We start from the raw sequence: 19,634 nt of genomic DNA, 5'->3' as shown, positions 1-19,634 counted from the left end.
ACTTCTGGTGTCTTTCAGGTTTGATTTCTTTTTGAAACTTTGTAGATCTGGGTTTTGTTTCAGATTCCTTTAAATTTTTTTTACTAGAAATGGAGATTTGGGGGTTTTGAATCTGCTATTGAAATTACTGATTAATTTTTTTTTTTTAATTTTTCGTTTTGTTTGATTTTTGTACCTTTATTCTTGATTTACAGGGATCTCTGCAAGTAGTTTGGTTGTGAATCTTGTGATTGTTGTCATGTTCATATTTATGTGATTGTTGTCATGTTTATGATTTTAATTATGATATCAGGGTTTGTAAAATTGAAAAAAATTGGGGATTTCAAATGTAAAATTGGTCATTTAGGTTGATTTACATAAATTAGGGAAGGTAAATCAGAATACATAAATTAGGGTTTGTCAATAGTACAAGGTATCCTGTATTATCACATATGGCGAGAGATATACTAGCCATACCAGTCTCTTCTGTTGCCTCAGAATCTGCCTTTAGTACTGGAAGGCGAGTTATTGATTCATATCGAAGTTCACTGCTGCCTAAGACTGTTGAGGCGTTGATTTGCACGCAAAGCTGGTTACAGACACCGGTTGATCTTGATCCAAACACCTTAGGAACTGATGATGCTGAAGATGTTTCAGGTATTTTCTCTACTCACTTTTGTAAAATTCTGATTTGTTATTTTCTGTACTCACTGTTTGTCACTTATTGATGTAATTTCTTGCAGAATTTTTAGGTTCTCTTGCAACTTCTAAGTTCATCCGCATTGACATAGATGATGATGAAGAAGAAGAAGATTCAACTTTGTTATCGTGAAGTTGATTATAAATGATTTAACGGGTTAGCGGTAAGTTTCTCTAGTTTGTAGTTTTATTAGCAGTTGATATTTTTTTAGAATAAAACTTAGATTTGTTTAAGCATATGAATAGCCAAGTAGAAACAATGAACTGTCAATAATGTGAGTACTCTCCTTTACGCCAAAATAGCTTAAACTCATGCCATTGCCTTTGAAGGTAGATCATCTTAGTCAACTGTTATGAATGTTCAGGGCTTACTTTACTTGTAACTTCTTCATATCAGTACAATTCCATTGTAGTTTCATTGGTTGAGGTGATAATGCAACATTAAAATTAGAAATGCATATTCCAGTAAAAGGATCATCCTCAATTCCAGCTAAACGAATGCTTATTGTTTAGTGCTTCTCTACCATAGCGGTTGCTAATCTTGATGTTCTTAGTTACATTATGTACCATTGCACTGATCATGATTGAGAAATTCATATTTAACTCGAGTTTGTGTATGTGCAGGTTACCATTACAACCTCCTGTGGAATACCCAATTTCTACACATGCAAAGTGTATTCACTGTAACAAACTATTTCCTGTCGACCCTTTTAGGAATGAACTTATGATGTGTAGTCAGTTATGAACTTATGATTATGATTTTTTGATGTTTTTTCATTTTTGTTATTAAGGAGAAACTAGACTCTTTAAAATTTAATGTTTCTATCAATATGTATTGGAAGTTGGAACATTTGATGTATTTGAAACTTGAGTGACAGGTTCAGAAAAATTTGCCTGTCATTTTTGTGAGACTGACAGATATAAAAAATTTCAGTGGTTAACCAAAAACCGAATGGTTTTATACAAAACCGAGTTGGAACCGAACCGAGAAAAACCGAACTACCCAAATGGTTTCATTGGTTTTCATTATTGGAAACCGAGTAGTTCGGTTTCGGTTTAATTTTTTCAAAAAACCGATGAAAACCGAACCATGTGCAGCCCTAACGATTTTGGACTTTGGAGCCGACAACCATGAAGAAAATGCACGACCCTAGTTCTAGACTTTTACTGCAGTCAATGAGTCATTAATCCATTTCTCTTTTTTCTTTTTTGGTTCAAAATATACTATTCGAAATAAATTCGGATAAGTTTGATTGATGGGACTTGCTGCGACTGAGAAACTAGTTGGCACAGTGCTGTGATTGAGAGTACCCAACTAGCCATGCATCTTTTCTTGTGCGGAAAGCATATTATTATTTATCCGAAGGTGAATATGCACCTAGGTCTGAAGCACAAACAATGGTACGGCCTCTTCTTTTGATGCCATGTGAAATGTGAATGTGATACCTTCTGATATTAGGGAAAAAAAAAATCCATTACTTTTCACACCATGAGTTGGAGAATAAATTACTTGAAGTAGGATCGTTAACCAAAAAACTAATCAAGTTACGAACTGCACAAAGTAGCAAAAAGAATTGAACTAGTGTATCACAGGACCGGATGTTGCAACACTAGCACACATCTCTTCAGTAGCTTCATATATGCATGCCTTCTCCACAGGTATGGTTCCACTCTATTCTCCACTCTGAACGACTCGAAAAATGTAAGCTTTCATCTCGAATCTTTCTCTATCCACCAACTCAAAAACACAAACATCACCTTCATTCAAATGATTATCTAGGACGAATTTATCCCAACCCTTGAGTAGCTTCGCACGATCAGGTTTGTGTAAAAGATTACACTGCATTTCCCACGTTTTGCCACCCCTACCACTTATTCTGACCTTAATTTCATGTTCCAAATACGGAACTGCAAATGCCGCAGGTACAATCTGCATCCATTTGTACAAGTGTTAATCATTCAACTTAAAAATTGCCAATTTAAGGTCACGTAATCCTGTGTGCACATTTTAATTCAGACTACTATCTTGAACCACAGGTCAAAAACTGAAAATTACCTAAAACATATGCTTTCGAGTTAAAACACTTACCACATGTCCGAGTGTTAAGTAAGTGCGACACATAGTAACCTTGAAGTACGGCTTCTTAGACTTAAACGCATTGGCTGCTGCAAATGATTTTTCTACTGATATGGCCGCCCGATGAGCATTTGTCTCTAATTTTTTACCACTACATGTCTGTTGGAAGACCCGGAATATGTGAACATTCATCTCAAATTTCTTTGGATCAACAGGCTCAAAGACACAGACGTCCCCTTGGTTCAACTGGTTATCTGAAACAAACTGTTTCCAGCCCTTGGATAAAGTTGTTGTGCCCGATTTAATAGAAGAAGTTAAGCTGACATCCCACAATTTCCCATCCGAAACACTTAAAGTGACCAGCGCAGTTCTGTGTTTTAGATATGGAGTCGCAAAATTACCAGGCATGTTCTGCATTTGAAAGAAAATTAAGGAAGGAATGATAAGTTTACAAGAATATAAGCATACATTTCTCTATCAGAACAGCATACGTAATTTATTTTAAGCATTTAATATGTGAAAATTGGTAATATATGATCACCAATTCCTTCTGCAATTTCTATGTGATTAGACAGTGTCAAAATCATGGAACGTCTATGCTCTCAATTTGAAAAGCTTACCACAAGTCCGTTACTTATATTGAAAGGGCGCCTAACGGCCTTGAAGAATGGATTACCGGACGTAAATGCCTCAGCTGCTGCAAGTGCTCTTTCTTTTGCTTGTGTAACATTACTGCAAAACACTGCATTTGCAAACACATTAAACAATAACGCGATATAGCAAGATAAGTCATGCAGGTTTAGTGTTGAAAGACTTGCCTGGTTCCTCAGTTTCCATATTGACTTGACCCCCTCTACTTGATGAAGACACATTTTGGGTAGAAGTTTCATTGTTGCTATCACTACTGCAAGGATCGATGTGGATCACTTGAGCTTTATTTTTAAAATTGGTTTTGAAGACTTGGAAAATATGAACATCCATCTCGAATTTTTTCCTATCTACCAGTTCAAACACACAGACGTCCCCTATGTTCAGATGATTGTCTAAAGCAAACTTACGCCAGCCTTTAGATAGAGTTGTTTATTTAAGCTTTCTGTAAAAATTAGCCCAACATCCCACGATTTCCCATCAGAAACTCTTAGTGTAACCCGCGTAGTTTTGTGTTGCAAATATGGAATCGCAAAATCCGACGGTACATGCTGCATTGAGAAGGATAATAAGGTGGGCATTCAAAAGTTTACAAGGAAATATGCATGTAATATCTCTCAAACAGAACAGCAGATATAATTTGCTTTTTGGCAAATTGGAACGACAATGTCAAAAATACCTGAACTCAAACATTAAGAACAGCAACTAAAGGTTACCTAAACACATCTTTGCTCTAAAGTTGAAAAGTTGAAGAACGGTTCCTTTGACCTAAATGCCTCGGCTGCTCTTAGTGCTCTTTCATTTGATTCTGTTACCCGTGAAGTATTAAAACGTGATCTTTTAGTAGTAACAGTCGCAGCAAACACTTTTCTTTGTTTTGGAAAATCATGTTCATCAACTGCATTTGCAAAGAAAATAAACAATTAATACCGCCATACAGCAACCCGAGATGAGCTATATATGCAATTAAGTTTAATGTTGAATGACTTACCTGGTTCAGTTTCCAGATTGACTTGACTTTCTCTACTTGATGAAGGCTCACTTTGGGTAGAATTTTCATTGTTGCTATCACTACTACAAGAATCAGTGTCGATCTCTTGAGCTTTATTTTTAAAGTTGGTTTTGAAGTTACACACTGGGTATTCAATCTCAGTAGCACTTATGTCGAATATAAGAACATGAAATCTAGAATTCCTATTGTATCTGAAGACCAAAAGATGTCCAACAGAAATAGAGTAAAACTCCATGAATTCTTGACAACCATACTCGAACGAAGTCACGCCTCCTCTATTGGTTAATCCTATACGCCAGATTGAACCGCTAGGAACCTTGATGATTGCACTGTCGGACAGTTCATTTCCAAACTTCTTAAGAAATTCCTCTGGAATTCCCTGTCACATTTACAACTTTTATTCAATTTAGGGGCAAAATTTAAGAAGAAACAATGAAAATACTATGATCATTTGAAGAAGTTATATGAGATATATTAATCCTAATCCAAAAACCTTACCAGGCGTTTATGTTTAATGGCATGAGCTTGGATTATCTTGAAGAAATGCAACGGTGAAGAAGATGCTGATGCTGATGATTCCATCTTCTTCCTCTTCTTACTCTGATGTGACATTTGCTTAGAACTCATTTACCAATGGTTTAAGGCTGTGAAACTCTTGCTATAGGATTTTTTCTTATAAATAAGAGCAATTTTCACATTAGTTTTTCTGACGGACACCTACAAGCTGTGGAGTGTAGATACCAGCCAAAATCTCTTCCTCCCCTTCTCTCTCTTTGCTATAAACCTATAGAGGGTAATAACTAGCTCTGGTTACTAACGAAAGTTAATTGTGTTTGACTTTGACAATTATGAAGTACTCTATTTCCGTTTAACTAGAGCATCTCCAATGCCAAGGTTGGAAGTCATCCTATGTGGAGGTTTTATTAATATTTTTTTATTGGGGATGATTCCTATGTGGCTAAAACAAATGAAAATTTGACATTTTATCTCAACTTTCATCTCCAATGCTAAAGTCTCCTTACACTAAAATCAATTTTGTAAAAGAGTTAAAATTATGGTGAAAAACCATCTTTGAAGTTATCACCCAATAACAATATTTTCTAATTAAAATAAATTAATTTTGGAATAAAATATTGATGATGTGTCAATAGACCCAAGGTCATGAAGAAGGTGAAGATATGATTTTCTCCTTTACCCCTTCTTATGAGATGGCATCCTTGTCATGATTTTCATTAACTTTGACCTTAGCATTGGAGATTAATGTTTGGTTAAGAAAGTGTTAAATTCTATGTGTCATGTCTTTTTAAGACCTTCACCCCTAGAATTGGAGATGCTCTTAGGGATTATAATGAAACCAAACATAACCTTTTATTTGAGGTTTCTAGTGTTAATTAAGTCACTAATTAAGATGTTAGATAATAATGGTGTTTCAAAATGTTGAATAAGGTAATTATCTAAGACTACTATTTAATTACGATGCATTTGTATCAACAAAAAAAATTAACATTGTTTTTCTTACTAATAAAACTTTTACTAGTTTCAATGTAAAAGAAATTTGGGTTACTATTTTTTTTTTTTTGTAAGTTAAAATGCATTGAAAAGGCTAACTTAGGGAGTTAGTAACCCTTACATCAAGTTGAGTAGAGCCATCTAATGATGGGCCGAAAGAATCAACCATAACATTTGATTTATCTACTTCCAAAGCTATCTTAATACATTCTGGTATTGTCTTTCTCCAGTTAAGGAGAGAACTGAAGTTTTTGGCTTCTTTGGCCATTGAGTCGGCTACAGTATTAGCTGATCATGGTACAAAATAAAATCCCAAAAAATTATTACAAGACTTTAATTCGTTGAAAGCTTCATCTAAGATAGGAATGTTTTGCCATTCTAACAATGACTCCTTCCCATTAAGGTAATCAAAAAGGTTCTTGCAATCTCCTTCTAGAGTAAAGTTGGGCAGTCCAAGTTCCACTGCCAACTTTGCTCCCTGCAACAGTTCTAGTGCTTCCGCTTCTTCAGGGGTAGCGGCTGTGAAGGCTCCATCTCTTCCTTGTTCAAGTAATCCTTCATCATTTCTAAGAATTATAGATAAACCTGTCGGTAAGTTAGCTGAGATCCATGCTGCATCTATGTTTATTTTCAACTGTGATTCCTCAGGAGGGATCCAGTTAGTATTTTTGTTTCCATTTTTCAGAACTTGTGTCAGTAAAGGATGATCTTTATACTAAAATTCTAAGTGTATTTTAATTTTTGTACTTAATTGGGCACTTGTCTGATTTTTATTTTCAAACACTAAGTTACATCTCTCTTTCCATATGAACCAGACTTTTGTTAAAGCAAGTTCTACAGATATAATATTATTCTGTTTTCCTAACCATTCTTTACGGATATCCAAAAAAGTAACAATACTATTGAACTGAAATTGTACAGGGTGAGGTTCAGAAGCCCATACTTCTTTGGCAAATGGACATAAGAATAACATATGTTCTATTGATTCTACAACATTACAGTCTAAAGGGCAATTAGGATGGATGTCTTCCATAAATTTTGTTAGCTTAAGGTTGGTTATCAGAGCATTCTGTAAGCATTTCCAAGCAAAGATCTTTATCCTTTGAGAAACATTTAAGTTCCATAAAGAGCTCCAAAAAGAATCAGACTGTGCTAGATTGTAGTGATTTCTAGTTTTTCAGTGAGCTTGTTGTACATTGATTTGACTGTAAATGTTCCTGATTTTGTAAGTAGCCATCTAAGTTTATCAGTTTTTCCTATAGCTATCCTGACTTTATTTATTTTGTTGGAAATTGACAGGGGAAACAAGGTCAACAGTTGAGAATAATTCCACCTTTTAGTAGAGGGATCTATCAGATCCTTCACAAGTGTTAGATAAGAGTTAGTAGCTGTTTTAAGGCTATTAGGAGTGATTTCTAGGTTTGGGATCCATTTATCCTCTCAAATATTAATAGAGTTTCCATCCCTTATTTCTCAAATACTGTTTTGTTCCACTAGGAGAATTCCTTTGCTAATGCACTACCAAATCCAGGAGCTAGTAGTTGGGGTTTTAGCTTTGAAAACAGAGGATTTCCTAAAATATCTAGGTTTCAACTGTGATACCCAAAGGTCTTTGGGTTCATTTAAGAGTCTCCAGGCTAGCTTGGCAATCATTGCTAAGTTGAATTTTCTAACATTTATAAATCCTAATCCACCTTTGTTTCTAGGTTTACATAGACAATAATAGGATATTGGGTAATAACCTTAATAGTTGGTTTCCTTACCCCACCAGAAGTCTCTTTGGAGAGCATCAATCTTATTGGTGATTTTCTTAGGTAGGATAAAGCAACTCATTTGATAGCTTGCCATACTGGCTAGGGTAGCTTTGTTAAGCACCATTTTACTTGCTTGACTTAGAGTTTTTCCCATCCATCTTTGTGTTCTTTGTTCCATCTTTTCCGCTATGAAATCAAAGAGCGGGATTTTAGCTCTACTTATGAATAGAGGGTTTCCTAGGTAAGTATCTTTAGGATCTATTTTCCTTATTTTAAGAAGTTTGCATATCATTCGTTGATGCTTGGGCTGAACTTTTCTACTAAAGAAGACCCCAGATTTATCAAAATTTATCAACTGTCCCGAGGCTTTACTAAAGGACTCTATAAGGTTTAGAATATTATAGCTTTCCTTGAGATCAGCCATAATAAAAAGGAGACAATCATCTGCAAAAAACAGGTGAGAAATAGGACTGTTTTTTTTTTGCGTGATTTTAACTCCGTTAATTATTTTTTTGCTCTTTTCCCGAGAGGAGAAGCCTGGAAAAAAATTCCATGCAGATGATGAATAGATAAGGAAAAAGCGGATCTCCTTGTCTAAGACCTCTAGTTGGTTTGAAGAATTCCCCAGGACTTCCATTCAGAAGGACTGCAATACTAGAGGTGGAAATACATTGATAGATTAAGTTACAAAAATTAGTGTCAAAACCAAAAGCTTTCAAGGCTTTGATAAGGGAATCCCAGTCCACCCTATAAAAAGCCTTGGACATATCAATTTTTATCCCATTCCATCATGTTTCACTTTTTTTTTCTTGAAATAGTGGATTATTTCTTGGGCAATAATTATATTGCCTGAAATTTGTCTTTTCGAAAGGAAGGCAGATTGGAATGGGGAAATGAAGCTATTAAGAAGAGGTTTAATTCTGTTAGCTATGATCTTTGTTATGATTTTGTATATAGTGTTGCATAATCCTATAGGTCTAAATCCAATAGGGTCTTTAGGGTGTATACTTTTTGGGATAAGAAACAAAAAAGTTTTGTAGAAATCAGGATGAAGGCAACCTGTAGAAAAGAAATGTTGGACAGAAAAAATAACTTGTTCTCCAACTGTTTCCCAGTTTTGTTTAAAGAAACTAGGTGGGAAACCATCTGGTCCTGGTGATTTGTTGGGTTTGAGTTTCTTGACAACAGACCAAATCTCATCTCCAGTGGGGATATAATTGAGAAGAACATTATCCTCAGAGGATAAACATGGATTAATACTCTCAAAGAGATCATTATTAGGCACTGTTTGGGTTGAAGGGGCAGTAAATAAATTAGAGAAGTAGTCATATAGAGTAGATTGTATTTCAGGTCTTTTCAAAGTTACTTCATTGTTGCTCTTTCTAATGCATTCTATGTTATTCCATTTCCTTCTTTTCATAGTTTTTGTATGAAAGTATTTAGTGTTTCTTTCTCCTAAGTGGACTATATTATCTCTAGATTGTTGTTTTGCTATTGCTTCCTGGGTGGCATAAAGTTGTTCTAGTTGAGTAAGTTTTTCCTTAATCTTTTCTTCTTTTTTATAAACATTAGATGAGGTGGAAAGATTGTCTATTTGTACTAACACTTTTTTGATCTGTTTTGTAGGCAGACCAAAAATGTTTTTCTTCCAGTAGTCTAAGTTATTCTGAAGGGTTTTAAGATTTTGTGCTAAAGATTCAGGTGGAGAAACTCTTATGACATGATTCCAAGAATCGTGAATTGTTTGCACACATGAGCAATCCTTATGCCATGTGTCATAATTCTTAAAAGTATGAGTTATTTTAGTTGCTAAGGTGTCAAGAGTTAGAGCTATTGGGCAGTGATTTGATCCAGCTGCCACTAAGTGAACTAATTCACTATTAGGGAATTGGGCATCCATTCTGTATTTGCCACTGATCCATCTAGTCTTTCTTGGATGTTTTCTATACCATCTCTATGGTTATTCCAAGTATATTCACATCCTTTAAATCCAATATCTAAAAGACAAGCATTGTTCAGAATGTTTTGATAATAAGCACTTTCTGACTTTTTGAAAGGTAATCCCCCACATTTGTCATCTTGGCTGAAGATCATATTAAGTTCTCCTAATAAAATCCATGGCATCGGATGCTTATCTACTTGTTCTGTTATATCTGTAAGGAAGTCCCAAGCAATTTTTTTGTTATTAGGATAAGGGCTTCCATAGAAGCAAGTAAGGAGCCATTTCTTAGATGTTGAGTTAGTTTGCACTAAAATATTAATCGTATTTATATTCCACTGCACTATTTCAAAATAGAAACCATCAATCCAAGCTAAAGCTAAACCTCCAGCTTGTCCTATTGGATTAATTATGTGAGTATTAGGGAAATCTTTCAGAATTTTCTTAACTAGATGTTTTTATTTTTTAGTTTCTGATAAGAACAAAATTTCAGGTTTTTCTCTAGAAATCAACTGATTAAGATGATTTTGCGTAAATGGGTCGCCGCAACCTTGGATATTCCATGCTATAATTTTCATGATTGGTTTTCAGATTAGAAAAATTGACTACTAATTCATCAATGGCAGTAGACCAACTATTCACCGCAATTAACAACAACTAAATCAAAATAAATCAAAGCAGTAGTCAAACTAGGCAATTAGGGGAATTTTAACAAAGCTATCAGAACTAATTAGAGCATTAAGAAGCAGATATAGAGAAAGTGTGCAGAGGAGGGATTAAGGGTTACCTGGGATTCAGCTCTTTGCACTGATGGGGAGTCCAAATTGAAAGGTACTGGTAAAATGTCATCTTCAACCTGATTTGGTTCCTTCAAATTGGAGACATATTGATCAAAAGAAGCGGTTCATCCGAATTCGAAACCAGGATACGCAAGCCCTCAGAGGAAGAAGAGGAAAGGTATTCAGGGATAACAATGTTGAAAGCTGACCTAGGATGGGTTCTAGGAGATGCAAAAGATGAATGAGATGGATGCATGCCATGATTATTAGGACTAACATGAGATTCTTTAATTGAAATATAACTCGAACCCACTGATGTAGGTGAAGCAAGGTTATCTTGAGCATCCTCAAAGGAAGAAGAGGAGAAAGATAGTCTTCTAATGACAGAACTAGGAACTTGAACAGGGTTACCAATTTTAAGTTTATAGAGTAGTTTTTTTTTGTTTATGCTACAAACAAATTAAATGATGTTAAATTTGACATTCTCCCCAGTAAATTTGTGCTCTATCAACATCCATGTTAAATTTGACTATTTTGAACATTTTGTACTTGTATTTTGGGAACTGGGAGCAGCAAATTTAGCTGGAAATTGTTAAAAGAATAATATCAAAATTACTATACTAAAATTTAGGCATTTTTTAATATGTGAAAAAGTCTATCTAAACCATATTGGAACTGGCATAGGGAGTAATATAATCTAGCTAGTTTGAGGCCTATTAGTAAAAGCCAAAAAGAGTTTGATTATAGTGTTAGAAGTATAACAGAAATTTAATTCCTCTTCTAGGGTTTCGGAAACAAGAAGAAGTAGAAGGAAAAAAAAAACTAGAGTTTGTGATTTGTTTTGCAAAAATGAAACTTTCTTTCAACAATGAAGACTCTAATATAGTGATGAAGAAGTGGTGCATTAGATAATCATGATTTTGATCCTACCGATTTGGATTATTTGTTGAATGAACAATACCATGTCAACCAAAGCCTAATTGAGGATCTTATTGTAACACAAAAATAATATTACCAGGAAAATGAAGGTCATAATGCTTCTAATGGGCAGGTATGCGTTTTAAGGATCTCCAAACATGTATTTGCATCTTATAATAACCAAAACATGGAAAATATTTCAAAATTATTACGTGGACCACATAAACCGATTATAGGTTATCTTCCCAAATTGGGAACGACAATCAGGCGTTGTTCATCACCTTGTAAACCGGTTATAGTAATCTTTTGGTGGGAGTAGTAGCTGAAAAAATTGATTTTTGTTCGTGATGTGCGTATGCCGATTCCTTTACTTGGATATTTAAACACAAAGTTTGCAATAGGTCTATATATGTTTATATGTAATCCGATTATAGGAAAATTTATGGGAAAAATTCATTTCATCCCGAACATAAATCGGATTACATGTTAGCAACATGAACCGGTTGTTTTTTTTGGGAATTTTCTCTAAAATCATCAAGAATATAATCGGTTGATAAACTTATATATATATAAACAGTCGGTTTGCTCGACTGTTACACATATACCGATTCTAGATCCTTAGCTTGTTGATATATATTGTAGATTATTTAAGCATTCGACGAAGATCAACCAGAACTTGTATCTCAGTTGGGTCCTCATACCTCTGCCCACTATTACATTGATTTGGTATGGGAAAAGAGGGACGATGCAAAGCACTGGTTTATATACAAGGGCACATATATCAAATGCACATTAGTTTAGACCGTCATTCAAGCCGTGATCATTTAGAAATTGTTTACGAGAGAGGTGGAAAAAAAGAAAGTCACAAGGCTAAGGAAAAACAGTATGTGAAGAAGACGTCTAGGGCCTACATGATTAAGTCAAAAAAATATGGCTTCCCATTTAAGATTATAGACCCAACGGTGTATACAAGCTCTCTAAAGCGATGAATGATTGTCGTAATTAATCATGATGATCCAGAATCTCTTATCGGACACTGTCGTTTGTGGGTTGAAACCACATCAATTGGAAATGGTAAAGTCGATGAAAACGTGTAAACCAAGTGACATCCTTAGGAAGATTAAGGAGAATGATAATAATAACTTGTCCGTTTTGAGGAAAATTTACACGACAAGAGCATCCTTAAGGAGGAGGGAATGGGATGGTAAAACGGTAATGAAACAATGTCAGTGGTTATCCGATCAACACGAATACGCAATGAGGAAACGGATAGTGGAAGGGTAAGCGACTCATACTTTCTTGGCGCATACAGAGATGATCAAGTTGGCCCAATATTTTTATCAAGTTATATATATATTGTACGCACAAGACAAACAAGTGCAACATGCCGTTGTTAAACATTAGTTGCACACTTTCGATTAGCAAACTTTCACGGTGGCATGGGGACTTATGGATCGGGAGAATAATGTCAGTTTTATTTGGATGTTAGAGACTTTAAAAGAGATATACCGTGGTGACCAAACTCCGAGGATGATTGTAACGGATAAGGACCAAGTACTAATGAATGCCATAGGGGTAGTTTTTCCCGAACGCTATGCATTTTCTTTGCACATGGAATATACAATGTGCAATATTAGAAGTAATTGTAGGGGTCGTATCCAAAATCCAAAGCCACAGAAAGGTACGACTCGTGAGAAGGTTGAAGATGAGCGTCTTAAGAAATTAACTATGGGGAATGAGAGAATGGAAAGAAGAGACAATCCAAAGAGTACGAAGATATGGGTTAAAGTGGAAAGCTTTTCAACATCATTGGGATTTGATGGTACATTCAAGCGATGCGGAGTTCAAATCTAATTTGGAGAATTTCATTGGGATTTGGAAAAAGGATTACGAGAAACATGCGGTTTATTGTTTGAAGAAATTGTTGAATCTGTTCAAGGAAAATGTTGTGTATGCGTACACCTACCAACATAGGTAGTACAAGAATGAGGCGACAAGTACCGCATAAGAGTCTCATGGAAATTTTAACAGCCTTCTCAGAGGGAGTCAAAACAATGTGGTCACGGTACAAGAAGTTATCCATGAATACACCAAGGGTGATATCATCAAGATAACAACGCAAATCGAAAAGAGTAGGATGAAATTCGTGACCCCTTACAAGGATTACCATCAGTTTCCTAAAGGTATAAATTATAGGGTGTCTCACTGGGAGGATTGTATGTTCATGTATGACGATGACGGCCATGGGACTCCCCTATCATCACATGATTGCTAGGTACCAACAAGGAATTTTGTTTGATATCATTGATCCTTTTTGGATAACAACTAACTTTCAAACCAACCGAATCCTTTGAGACATGGATATTGGAAAACAAATAATCGAAAAATACGCCAAGAAGGATGGTTTGGGAAGACAATTTTTGGTGCACGACTTGATACTCGTCGTTAACCACCATATGGTACAGGTTGAATAATTAATGGTGCAATCGCCGATGGGTATACCATCTACCAATATGAATAGGAAGCAAGAAAGAAAAAAGTTCAAAGTGGCGATGAGTACCCAAAGAAACCTTTCACTACATGAATATGAAGAGGTACATGTTTCAAAAAAAAAGGGTCGACCAAAGAAGGGATAAAGTGGGACAAGTAGCACACAAGTCAAACCAAATGATCCAATCGTTCATTCTCAACATGAGGACGAAGAGGTACCGGCTAAAAAGAAAAGGGGTCGTTCAAAGAAGGGAGAAAGTGGGACAAGTAGAAATTAAAGTAATTGCACTTGGACATTAATCCCAAATGGGTTGATCCCTATAGTTTCAGTTTCAGTTTCGAACTAGAAACTATATACCAAGTGTATACCTTGTGGTTGTTATCTTCTTGACAGTTTCAGTCTATAGTTTATCACGCAAGGTATGTGACTTATAGGTTGATATTGAAAAGATTGTGTTGTACTTGGTACCCTCGTCAGTTCACATGCTCATCCACTACTCTTTGGTAATTTGTTCATTCCCTTTTGGCCCTTTTACATTAGCAACCATTTCGTCAAATTTCACTTCTTTGTCTTCTCTCGTTCCTTCCATCATCATCGAAATGTGAAATTTCTAGTGATCTTGTAGACGTAAGGTCATCATCTTTCTGAAATATTGGCATTGGTGTTAGAGCACTGCTCGGTAGAATTTGCAAGTGTTGCTATCTCAAGCTTGTTTGTCAAGTTTAGGTGATCAAAACTATAAGTCTTGGTTTCTAGTCTACTTATAGCTATGTCTCGGATTAGGATAAAATGTGTAGTTGAGATTTAGAATTCATGGCGTTCATCGATTGAAGACAAATATCTACTGAGGAGAGCTTGGAGGAACTTCATCAACAAAAGGTATGTGTAGAATAAAACTTATCTATCACTCAGAAGTTTATTCTATTCTATCTCCTATTGAGTCTAAGTCATATAGATATATAGACTTTTACTTTATACATATTTGATATGTCGAGCTGAGTTTAACTCGCTTATATCTTTCTCGAAATATGTGTTGGAAGATTTTTGCTTTAGCTACGTTCATCATTATTCTTGACGAGTTTAGTTGGAAACAATATATTTTTTGGAAATAATTTATTTTATGGAAACTAAATAATAAGTCAAAAGATGATCATGTGAAAATTGCCTTGAAACATCTTACATGATTTGTGTGACAGTCATTTGATGTCGACTCGGAATATTTCGTATTGATCATTCGATCACTTGAAAATTACTTATAAGCTAATAGTTTGTGTGAGACAGCTATTGTCGTCTTCGAAGGATGTTTCAATGATTGAAATGGGAGTTTAGAACAGCTAACCATTGTCTAGATATATATATAGCACAGTATGCATACTAGTATGCAAACTGTTGTGGTATGATTTAGGTCTGAAAACCAAGTTTGCATACCAGTATGCGAGCGGTTTTAACTGTTGAAGTTCGGGAACCAAGTTCGCATACCGCAAACGGTTTTACCTGAGTTAGGTCCAGAACGACAGTATGCATACCGGTTTGCAAACTGTCGGACAAGACCAAAATCCGGAACTTAAGTTTGTATACCCGTTTGCAAACTGAGTTGGTTAAAGTTCTAAAATCGGTTAAGTATGATTCCATACTCATGAACAAATACATTTATAAATTAAGGAATACAATCTTTGCAAACCGTGGCTTAATGTTCATGAATTGATTCTTGAATAAGTACTTTGTACAATGATGAATCAAATCCGATTTTATTTCAATTGTGTCTTGTATACTTCTATAAGAATATAAACAATTGAACACCTCTATGAGTAACACAATTAGATTCATTTGATTATCTTTCATGATTGATTTATCATCATATTTGATCTAGAAGTGTTAGATGAATGTGGTTAATACAAAAGTGTTCATATAACTAACTTCGGTGAATTATTGTTGAGCCAACTCAATATACACGTTTAGGTCCAGTTACCCATATCTAAATGAAGGTATATTTCTTTTGTGTGTAACAAGCTAAGACTATCTAACGGTGGAGAGATATTTCTTTGGTTTTAAGAAAACTTGGCTTGAATCTTAAATCAGGTTTTCATCTAACAATGAATATTGATTGCTTTGTTTCTAAGCTATCAAGACTATATAAGGGAGAACTCTAGCAACTGGAAAAACCTAATTCCCACACTTCTGTGTGATACTAGTTACGTACTAGAGTCGATTCTCCTTTAACCTAGGTTTTTCCTAAAACCATTATAGGTTAACGACTTAAAGACTTCATTGGGATTCTGAAGCCAGACCCAACTATTTTCTCTGTAGTTGCGTGTTCTGATCTTACTTTTTCTATCGTATTGAGTATTATCTTCTCTAATATTTGCTCGAGATTTATCTCCGATAGGTAAGATATAAAAAGTAATCATAAAGCTCTTCGTCTCATTCTTTGTGATTCCACAATAACTTCTTCTACTACCATATAGTTAAGTTATTGTGAGGTGATTGATATTTCTAGGCTATTCTTTGAGAATATAAGACCGGATTATCAGTTGGTTCATGTTCACCTTGATTTATCAAAAGACAGAACAAAAACTTCGTAGGTATTACTGTGGGAGACAGATTTATCTATCAGAATAGACTTTTCTGTGGAGATAGATTTGTTTATAAAGTATCCGACTTTGGGTCGTAAAAACTCTTAGTTGTGGGTGAGATCAACTAAGGGAATCAAGTGCGTAGAGTCCTGCTGGGATTCATATGCGTAAGGAACGCGACCGTACCTTAATTGGTGCGATACTTGGTTATGGCTCAACTACATTCCAGTCCGAAGTTAACTTGTAGTAGTCTATTGTCTGTAGCGGCTTAAGACAGTGTGGTGTTCAAATCTGGACTAGGTCCCGGGTTTTTTCTGCATTTGCGATTTCCTCGTTAACAAAACTTCTGGAGTATTTCTTTTCCGCATTATATTTGTTTATATAATTGAAATATCACAGGTTGTGCGTAGTTCAATCAATTGGTAAATGCAACCTTTGGTTGTTGATTGAAATTGATTGACACTTGAACATTGGTCTTTGATACCGTTCAAGTTGAAAAAGCGGGGGTCTAACAACCACACCCAATATTTCTCTTAGCAATCTGTTTGGACTTTTAAGAGAATCAACTAGACAGTCAGACTCAATCTTAATAATAAAAGTATATCAAAGAGTTATATCTCTCTTTCTCGATTCGATACTTACTCAAGCAAATAGAAATCTGCGAGTCTAATTGAATACAAGAGAAATTACTTGAACGGTACCAAAGACCAATGTTAAAGTATCAATCAATTTCAATCAACAACCAAAGGTTAGATCTCCCAATTGATTGATTCAACGCACAACCTGTGATATTTCAATTATATAAACAAATATAATGCGGAAAACAAATAACACAGACACCAAAAGTTTTGTTAACGAGGAAACCGTAAATGCAGAAAAACCCCGGGACCTAGTCCAGATTGAACACACACTATATTAAGCCGCTACAGACACTAGCCTACTACAAACTAACTTCGGTCTGGATTGTAGTTGAACCCCAATCAATATCACACTGATCCAAGGTACAGTTGTGCTCCTTACGATTCAACTTCTGAGAAACTTGCAAAAAACTTTTAAGTCTCTCTTAGTAAGGAGTTTGAATTGAGTAATGTTGGTGAATTAAAATTATTTTTGGGTTTACAAATTCAATAACACAAGGATGGAATTTACTTATATCAAGAGAAATATGCGAGAAATCTTGTCTAAAGATTCGGCCTTGATAAGTCAACTCTGAAGCTAACTCTTATTGAAAAAGTGGGGGTCTAACAACCACACCCAATATTTCTCTTAGCAATCTGTATGGAATAACTGCAATATACTTTTAAGAGAATCAACTAGTCAGTCAGACTCAATCTTAATAAAAGTATATCAAAGAGTTATATTACACTTTCTCGATTCAATACTTACTCAAGCAAATAAAAATCTGCGAGTCTAATTGAATACAAGAGAAATCACTTGAACGATACCAAAGACCAATGTTCAAGTATCAATCAATTTCAATCAACAACCAAAGGTTGGATTTCCCAATTGATCGATTCAACGCACAACCTGTGATATTTCAATTATATAACAAAACATAATGCGGAAAAGAAATAACACAGACACCAGAAGTTTTGTTAACGAGGAAACCGCAAATGCAGAAAAACCCCGGGACCTAGTCCAGATTGAACACACATTGTATTAAGCCGTTATAGACACTAGCCTACTACAAACTAACTTCGGTCTGGACTGTAGTTGAACCCCAGTCAATCTCACACTGATCCAAGGTACAGTTGCGCTTCTTACGTCTCTGATCCCAGCAGGATACTATGCACTTGATTCGCTTAGCTGATCTCACCCACAACTAACAAGGAGTTAGTCCACGAGTGAGTTGGGGGGAGTTTAATGTATTTTGAATCTTGGGGATTTTGAGGGAGTGAAAAAGAGTATAGGGAGTTTGAGAGAGTTTAGTGTTTTGAGTGTAGGGAGTTTGAGAGACTCTTCCAAAATCTCTACTTTTTTGAGAGATTTGGAGTGAGGCAAAAATACACTAGAAACTCCATAGAACTCCCCAAAACAAACCAACGCCCTAACATTCTAGTTTTTACCACTAACAGGGAGTTTAAGAGTTTGTCTCAAACTCCCCCACGACTAACAGGGTTTTCTAGGGAGTTTGGGAGACTCTTCTAAATTCTCCCACGACTAACGGGGATTTTGAGAGACTCCTTCGAACTTCCCCACGACTAACGGGAGAAAACCCAACTACACCCAACTCCCCCAACTCTCTTGAGGACTAACACCCTGTAAGAGTTGATACGACCCAAAGTCGAAGACTTTAATAAACAAATTTGTATCACACAGAAAAGTCTACAGTAATAGATAAATCTGTCTCCCACAAAAACCTACGAGTTTTTGTTCCGTCTTTTGATAAATCAAGGTGAACAGGAACCAATTGATAACCCGGACTCATATTCCCGAAGAACATCCTAGTATTATCAATCACCTCACAATAATCTTAATCGACTAGAGAAATAAGATATTGCGGAATCACAAACGATGAGATGAAGATGTTTGTAATTTCTTTTATATCTCGCCTATCGGATAAATCAATCTCAAACCAATCTTACGATTGTACTTAGTACGATAGAAACAACAAGATCAGATCACACAACTACAAGAAAAGTAGTATCGGTCTGGCTTCACAATCCCAATGAAGTCTTCAAGTCGTTAACCTACAGGGTCTCGATAGAAACTTAAGGTTAAAGGAGAATCGACTCTAGATAATACAACTAGTATCACGCATGAGGTGTGGGGATTAGGTTTCCCAGTTGCTAGAGTTATCCCTTATATAGTCTTTCAAATCAGGGTTTGCAATCAATGTTAGCTTAGTAACAAAGCATTCAATATTCACCGTTAGATGAAAACCTGATTAGATTCAAGCTGATATCTTTCAGCTGTTAGATCGAAACTTAACTTGTTACATACAAATGAAATGCACGTTTATCTAGGTTTGTGTAACTGTACCCAAATATTTACATCTAGTTGGTTCAACAGTAGTTAACCAAATGGTTAGCCATATGAGCACTTTCATATCAACCATATTCTTCTTTACCATAACTAGTTCAAATGACTCAAATGAACTAGTTAGAGAGTTTTTCAATTGCTTAGATCTTATAGAAGTATACAAGACATAATCGAAGCAAAAACGATTTATGAACTTTATAGCCACGGTTTGCAAACTTGCATTCCTTAGTTTATATAAGTTTAAGTTCACGAATAATCGTTTTTAGAAAATAAC

The 19,634-nt window shown here is 35.4% G+C and overlaps 1 protein-coding gene and 1 long non-coding RNA gene across 2 annotated transcripts; one reads left to right on the top strand and one right to left on the bottom strand.

The window, feature by feature from the left end:
• The first annotated feature begins 407 nt into the window (after window positions 1–407).
• Window positions 408–1,772, top strand: LOC113328321. The gene is made up of 3 exons (XR_003349355.1): window positions 408–636; window positions 723–842; window positions 1,303–1,772. It is a non-coding gene; the product is annotated as an uncharacterized LOC113328321 (long non-coding RNA).
• Window positions 1,773–2,350: 578 nt separating this feature from the next.
• Window positions 2,351–5,042, bottom strand: LOC113298205 (B3 domain-containing transcription factor VRN1-like). Its single transcript, XM_026546923.1, has 8 exons — window positions 4,914–5,042; window positions 4,395–4,794; window positions 4,180–4,301; window positions 3,997–4,082; window positions 3,574–3,659; window positions 3,376–3,497; window positions 2,768–3,166; window positions 2,351–2,608 (listed from the first exon to the last, which is right to left on the bottom strand). The coding sequence occupies exons 1-8, from the start codon at window positions 5,040–5,042 to the stop codon at window positions 2,351–2,353; spliced, it is 1,602 nt and encodes a 533-aa protein (XP_026402708.1).
• Between the last annotated feature and the right edge of the window lie 14,592 nt (window positions 5,043–19,634).

The sequence above is a fragment of the Papaver somniferum genome, chromosome 1 (genome assembly GCF_003573695.1).
Source record: "Papaver somniferum cultivar HN1 chromosome 1, ASM357369v1, whole genome shotgun sequence".
Classification (NCBI taxonomy): domain Eukaryota; kingdom Viridiplantae; phylum Streptophyta; class Magnoliopsida; order Ranunculales; family Papaveraceae; genus Papaver; species Papaver somniferum.
This window is presented reverse-complemented; position numbering and strand designations above follow the sequence as displayed.

What these genes read in the sequence shown, in the direction of transcription:
- LOC113298205 (XM_026546923.1), bottom strand. Translation starts at nt 5,042, where the DNA reads ATGAGTTCTAAGCAAATGTCACATCAGAGTAAGAAGAGGAAGAAGATG. An exon ending in CCATTAAACATAAACGCCTG is followed by an intron (nt 4,795 to 4,913) that starts GTAAGGTTTTTG and finishes TAAATGTGACAG; the next exon opens with GGAATTCCAGAGGAATTTCT. An exon ending in CAATCTGGAAACTGAACCAG is followed by an intron (nt 4,302 to 4,394) that starts GTAAGTCATTCA and finishes TTGCAAATGCAG; the next exon opens with TTGATGAACATGATTTTCCA.